Source organism: Physeter macrocephalus, chromosome 12 (assembly GCF_002837175.3).
Source record: "Physeter macrocephalus isolate SW-GA chromosome 12, ASM283717v5, whole genome shotgun sequence".
Taxonomy (NCBI): Eukaryota; Metazoa; Chordata; class Mammalia; order Artiodactyla; family Physeteridae; genus Physeter; species Physeter macrocephalus.
The window spans coordinates 54206313-54213487 of NC_041225.1; the positions used below are offsets into that span (position 1 = coordinate 54206313).

Consider the following 7175-nt stretch of genomic DNA (forward strand, 5'->3'; position numbering starts at 1 on the left):
CGCAGCGGCCATGGCTCACGGGCCCAGCCGCTCCGCGGCATGTGGGATCCTCCCAGACCGGGGCGCGAACCCGGTTCCCCAGCATCGGCAGGCGGACGCGCAACCACTGCGCCACCAGGGAAGCCCCGAGAGTTTTTTAAATAAAGTGTTCTAAAGATCTTTGCATGTAAAATTTTGATAAGGATGTGTGTGGTAATCTCTAATTTAAAAAGTAATGAAAGAGTGCATAAACTCCAAATAATGGGGAGGGGAGAATAATAAAAAATAATCAACCCCAACTCAGGCAAAAATAGGAGAAAAACAAACACAGCACAGGTGGCACAAATCGATGGCAGGATTAAATCCAAATTAAGGATTATACCCTTAACTATTTTAAAAAGAAATGGACTAAATGTTTTCTAATTTAAAAAGGTTGTCAAAGGTTAAAAAACAAAAGCCAACTAAATGGTGTTTTTAAAAGACACGTAAAATATAAGGATATAAAAACATTGAAAACAGAAATTTCTTTTTTTTTTTTTTTTTTTTTTTTTCAAAATCTGTATTGCATATGTGGAGAATGGAGTGCAAGGGGCCGTTTAGATTAGGTTATTGTAGTAGTTCCAGGTGAAGAAAAAATGAACTAGGAGGGGAGGTAAAAAGACATACTATATGGATTTCAGTTGTTTTTGGAGGTAAAACCCAAAAGACTTACTAAAGGACTTAGCATAGAGGGAGAGAGTTTTTGATTTGCAGGAAGGAGTGAGTGACGAGGGTTCCTCTTCTGAGTACTTCCAAGGTTCACTTAGGGATCCATCCTACATCCTCCATGTGGCAGGAGCTACATTGTATTCCCCAACAAAGATAATGAATATCAAAGTGAGAGGATTTTAATGAAGAGATAAGATAGGCTGTGACTACTTTATGAAATAAGCAACTGTTTTTCTGATAATTGATTATGATGAACAATTATAAAATAACTGTATTTGAGATTAAGTAAATGCATGCATGCATAAAGGTGTAAAGATTCCAATTTTGGTCCAAATCACTGAAAGGTCAGCCTTAACATCTGGAAAGCATCCTGTACACACCCTTGCCTAACAACAGCTAAAACTACTTCTCAGCAGGATACTGATGATGTATTAAAGAAGCAAGACAAATGTTGCCTTTAGGCAGGCATGAATTTCAACTAATCACTGGTGCCCTAAAACATAAGACAAAATCCAAATTTGGTGATAGAAAAGGGAATTCTTTCCCTTATCTAAGACCAATGAATAAGCTATACTAATTTATGAATTTAGGTAAAGCCCATAATTTTAGTCACTGCATGATGTGAAAAGTATTATTGTTTATTTTTATAATATATTCATATTTTCAAAGTTTGTGATTAAAACTGAACCAAATTCTACACTTGTGAAGAGGCCTTACCATCGTCACTTCTTCTATAAAATTAACTTTTTATTTTAAAAAAATAAATAAAAACAACAAAACTAAAACTACTACTCACATCATAAGTTAATGAGTCTGCTTCATTGGCCACTGTAAGGCCTGCCAATTCTCCAAGTCCCAGTTCACTTTCAAGGGCTTCATCTGCTCCCATGATGAATGACTTCCCAGAAGAAGGAGGAAACGTCAGTGCTTCCACTGAAGGGGGAAGACAAAAGAAACATTAAAAAAAACCATGTAAATAGTCAACAGTTAGTCTCATAAGGGCATGTCTTTGATTATTTTTAAATGCTTTTAAACACAATAAAATTCAGTGAGCAGAAAATCCTGAAGAATTGCTTACTTTTTAAAATATCTTAACCATATAAAGTTATCATCTAAGAAAAGTACAACATGAAACAAATCCATTGTCCTTTCTTTTTCACTACAGAGAAAAATGTATAAATGTATAAAAGAAAGTAGGTTTTCCTCATTTGATATTTCATGCTAATTACCCAATCGATTTCTATCAATTATTAAAACATGTACAACAAGTGATTCTGAATACTGCTGGCTGCATTCAAAGTAAAATTGGTTAATTCTATAACCTAAAGTAATATGGAAACTTTCAAATGAAAATGGTCATAATTGTAAAATGTGCCTATGTAAGGCAAAACTAGCATGTGTTGTTAGAACTCAGGATTACCTCTGGAGAAGAGGGAAGGGGTAGTGTTTGAAGGAAGCACCATCAGGACTTCTAGGTCCGGGTAATGTTCTGCTTCTTTACCTAAGCAGCGGTGACATGGTTGGTTTCGCTTTGAGATAATTCACTGAGCTGCACCCTCAGGACTTCAGCAGTTTACTGTAGGTATGTTATATTTCATTTAAAAAGATTTATTTCAAACAAGTTTTTAAAAAATGTCCATTTGAACACTTTTTATAAATGCAAATTACTCTGACAAGCCATCAGAGATAGTTCTCTAAGTAGTTTTCTAGAGGTGGTTACTTTACTGATGACAAACATTTATGAGTTGATTAGATGAATTTAGTAGTTTAAACTCTGGCTGCTAAAGAAGTAAATTAACTTTTTTTTTGAAAGAAACAAGTCAATTTTATTAATCAGTATATGCAGAAAATAGATTTACAAGGTGTTTTTCAGTTTTACATTTAATCATATAATTTTAGATTCAATCATAAATATTTGTTGAAGAAATGAAAGAACAGTTACGTGCTTTTAAAAATAGTAGTGGCAGGAACTCTACTCAAAATCCTTATAAGAACAAAGTAGAATATAAACTAATAAGACATTTTCAAATCACCATGCGATAAAGCTGCAATGATAAAAATGGGTTTTACCCAAACATACCATATATCCTACGACGGGTTCAAACAACTCTAAACATTTACTAATAAAGAGTGGGAATTATTTAATTTAGAACAGCAATTTTTATGCCAAAATTTCAACCAAATGATTCATGTGAGACTATGAGGCTAGGTCTTCAGCCAGGTGATTTTTTGTTTGTTTTGCTTTCATGTCTAGTATTGCCAGATAACTTTGTTCAGATGCGAAATAAAAATGGCTCTTCCAAAAAAAAAAAGAAACTAAGATTTGTGGGATTTGGCCATACACATTGTGTGGGCTAATTTAACTAATGTTCTAGGAATGGCCAAGTAAAACCTGAAAACAAAGGAAGGCAACAACTGCTTCTACACACCAGTGGCTAAGCCAGCAGACCTGAGGCCCAAAGACAGAGAGCACCAATGGGCATAACTGTCGTTGACTGATCTCTAAGAGACCTTAGAACTTTCAACTACAGGTCACATTTCTATCTGGTAACTAAACACTACTGGCTCGAATCAGCTTTTACAAAATAATTTAACTATGCCTCTTAAGTGTGGCACTGCCTTCTGAATCATTATGATAAAAATAAAGTAATAAACTTATATAGCACACACAAGCTATAGAAACTTTTTCTGAAACTGGACTGGAGACCAAGAAGCATCAGTCACAGGCAATGAAATCTACAACATATTTCTTAATTGCCTTTTCTATTTCTGAAAATCCTGCACTGAGGGGGAAGACTTAGGACCAATCCTACAGATCATGTTAGATATTCAATGCTTCAGTTCTAAGATTCTTAACATTTTTTTTTTCCTATCAAGGGCACTTTCTTTGCTTTATATCAGTCTTTCTTGTACATGTGTCATTTAGTACATATTCTGCCTCTATTATTAGAATTCTGTAAGATGAAATCTCTGATAAAACTCTTTTGGAGTTATTAGAATAAGAGAAAAACTAACTTTTCTTCTTATCTAGACCTGACCTTAGAATAAATGAAATTGATTAAAATTCTCACATCTATAAGTGTCAACTGAATGAATATCCTAGTGAACAGCAAACATACCTACTGAGGCCTATGACTTCACATCTTAATTCAAAAGACACATGTCTACATCAAATAAATTGTTCACCTAGAATATAAAGGCGTAACGTGGTTTTTCATTATTTAACGTATGGAAAATGAATTCCCAGTATACTGTAATTAACTCTAACAAATAACTAACCATGTAATGGTCAAACAGTTCACTGAAAAAGTATTCTGAACATGAAACTATTCATCAAGGTCCTGTCAGTTTATGTCTCTCTAAAACATAGCTGAATTTAAAGCCAAGAAAGAATAAAACATATGATTTTTCTGTGGCTTTTTCCCAGGTTGTTTTGTTCATTAAATAATAATGTAAAGAGGCATATCCACTGCAAATAATTACAATACTTAAATTCAAGGAAATTTTTAAAAATAAAATTTGAAATATATTCATTAAGATTACTTTTATGTCATTCTGGACTCTCAGCTAATGTAAATATATATATTTTAAAATCAATTTACACATATACATTTATAAATAGATATATCAGAACTTAAAAGACAGAAAACTGTATTTATATACCATAAGACTGTACTGTAAAAAACTGGGAACAACCTAAATATCCAAAAGGGGCGGACTTCCCTGGTGGCGCAGAGGTTAAGAATCCACTTGCTAATGCATGGGACACGGGTTCGAGCCCTGGTCCGAGAGGATCCCACATGCCGTGGAGCAACTAAGCCCGTGCGCCGCAACTACCAAGCCTGCGCTCTGGAGCCCGCGAGCCACAAATGCTGAGCCCACGTGCTGCAACTGCTGAGCCCGTGCGCCTAGAGCCCATGCTCCGCAACAAGAGAAGCCACTGCAATGAGAAGCCTGCGCACCACAGTGAAGAGTAGCCCCCACTCGCCACAACTAGAGAAAGCCTGTGCACAGCAACGAAGACCCAGTGCAGCCAAAAATAAATAAATAAATTAAATATTACATATATATATACACACACACACATATATATATGCACATATATATATTAAAAAAGGGGGGAATGGTTAAGAATAAAGTCTAAAATAGAATAATCTTAAAATTACAATTATGAAGATTTTTATGATTTCATATAAATAAATAAAATTGAATTATTCTACATGGTGACTATAACTGCAAAAAGTATATGCACATAGACAAGGACTGAAAGAGAACAAGGAAAAACAGAAAGTAGAAAATGTGACTAGACCTTCAGGTGTCTTTTTTCCCTTTTTCATTTGTGAATGATAAATTGCTTAAATATTTAAAAATATTTACGTGAGTCTCAAAGTAAACATTTACTATTTATAGTAATAATAATTTAAAGTAATTTTCTCATTGTTGGAATGGTATAATTAGAACTACCTGTGTACACACCAAATACATGGCTTCTGTGGAGCTAGGGGATGTTCTAAACTATAATTTAGAGTTGATTTTTAAGTTTATGCATCCTTTTTCAAATCTTAGAGATTACAGTTGGAATCAAACCCCCTTGAATATAAGAAAGCCTACATATGGGGAGTACTATGTAGTTCAAACATTTGTAGAATAAAATTCTTCTCTTAGAGAGCCCTTTCTAATAATTTATATAAGTACATCCAAGCACTTTTTGTGCTCTAGTGTCTAAAATACTTGCCTTCATCTGCCCTATTTATTTCATGTTCAGGAAGCCTGGAGCTGCTGGGTCTGGAAGGTGAACCCACAGATGGCTGCAATGAGGGAAGTTCATCAACATCTCTCAAATTAGCAAGCATATCTTGCAGTTTTGACCTATTGGGCCCTAGCCCCCAAAAAGGGAGGGAGAGAACAAAAAAGAGGAAATAGAATTATCCAACTGCATCAAAATGGAGTCATAAACCTTACTCACATCTGCCAACATTCACCTTTAAAACTACCCTACTATATTATATTAAAAAGTAATTATTTTCTAAGTTTTCAAATTATTTTAAAAGTTTATTATTTCTTGAAAAAAATTGTGTTTTACATATATTTTTTAGATTAAGCTAACGGAATAACATCACTACCTGCATGAAAAAATGCTCATGTGTAATTTGGACCATTAAAAATAATATTATTCTATAATCCTTGTATACTGCTCTAAACGGTGACAGATACCACAGACTGTGAAGCTACTGCGTACACTGAATTAAACTATCACATTCTTTTTTGTTTGTTTATATTAAGTTGCATTCATTGCCTTAGGTCCTGAAGCTATGGTATCCGAGGTGAAGTCTCATGCCCTGCCGATTACTTACCTGTACTTTGATGCTGCATTCTCCCACATCCCTGTTTTGATTGTTTTATATAGGATAGAGGCTGAAACAGATCTTCAGTAGTTTTTCCTGTTATAAGTTTAATTAAGAATGGGAAAATCTTACCCATAGTCCATTATGGTTTTTTTCCTATACCAGCAAAGAATACAACTATTTTTAAGCAATTTTAACTACTACCTAGAAATATATTCTAAGACAGTATGATTGAAGAACACAATTTGACTGGAAATATTTCTACTAGACCATATTAAAAAGACTCAACTTCTTCCAATGAGTAACAGTTCAATTTTAAAAATACCCATGGTGGTTTATAAATTAATGCTCCATATATCAATTCAAAGCTTTCCTTCAGTTCTATTTTCATTTTAAGTCTTTCAGTTCTGTTTTTATCTTGTCTTCACTCGTTCCCAGACTATCATTTTATCAAGATAACCTGAACTGATTATGATAAACAAAATGTGCTGAACCTCAGTCTACAGTCCCTCTCTCTTCAGTGAAAGACATTAAAATTTCTCCTCCTAAAGAATCACTTTTCTTCACCATACTAAAAAGCTATGTGCCATATGCCTGAATAGTGATCATAATCCCCAGGTCCAGGAAACCCAATAGCTTCTATTAGCAGGAATACTGTTCCAGTCAAATGGTGCAGTTTTAGACCTTAAATGCTAAATTCCAACTATAATGATGCCTTGATATTTGACAAGAACCTAATAATAAATATAATAGTAGATGGATTCTACATAAGTCCTGGATACTTTTACAACTGAAAGATCTTTTACATTTTAAGACATTCATTATTGTAGCATAATGGCTTAAATATATCAACTTTAAGTCAATGACAATTAAAATATTCTCCTTGTTTCTTGTGTATGACAGACAAATATTCCTTAAAATTTCAGTTTAACTGCTTTTATCAGGGCTCTGAAAAGCCATAACAAACCATGTCTCACTATTGATTAAGATTAAATTTTTATCAGTATTTTTTTTGTTGTTTTTCTGAGAATGCTGATTTTGTCCTTTAATTTTTTTTTAACATTTTTATTGGAGTATAATTGCTTTACAATGGTGTGTTAGTTTCTGCTTTATAACAAAGTGAATCAGTTATACATATACATA

The 7175-nt window shown here is 33.8% G+C and overlaps 1 protein-coding gene across 7 annotated transcripts in view; it reads right to left on the reverse strand.

Moving 5' to 3' along the window:
* STRN (striatin) overlaps positions 1–7175 on the reverse strand; it is a 121950-nt gene that overhangs the window by 29700 nt on the left and 85075 nt on the right. For 3 of the 7 annotated variants that reach the window (XM_028496681.2, XM_028496679.2, XM_028496683.2), the window contains 3 exons: positions 6042–6128; positions 5423–5566; positions 1484–1620 (listed from right to left, as the gene is read on the reverse strand). In XM_028496681.2, the coding sequence (XP_028352482.1) occupies positions 1484–1620; positions 5423–5566; positions 6042–6128 (368 nt within the window). The remainder of the gene's footprint in view (positions 1–1483; positions 1621–5422; positions 5567–6041; positions 6129–7175) is intronic. The other 4 variants (XM_028496682.2, XM_024118687.3, XM_055089118.1 and 1 more) reach the window with 2 other exon arrangements.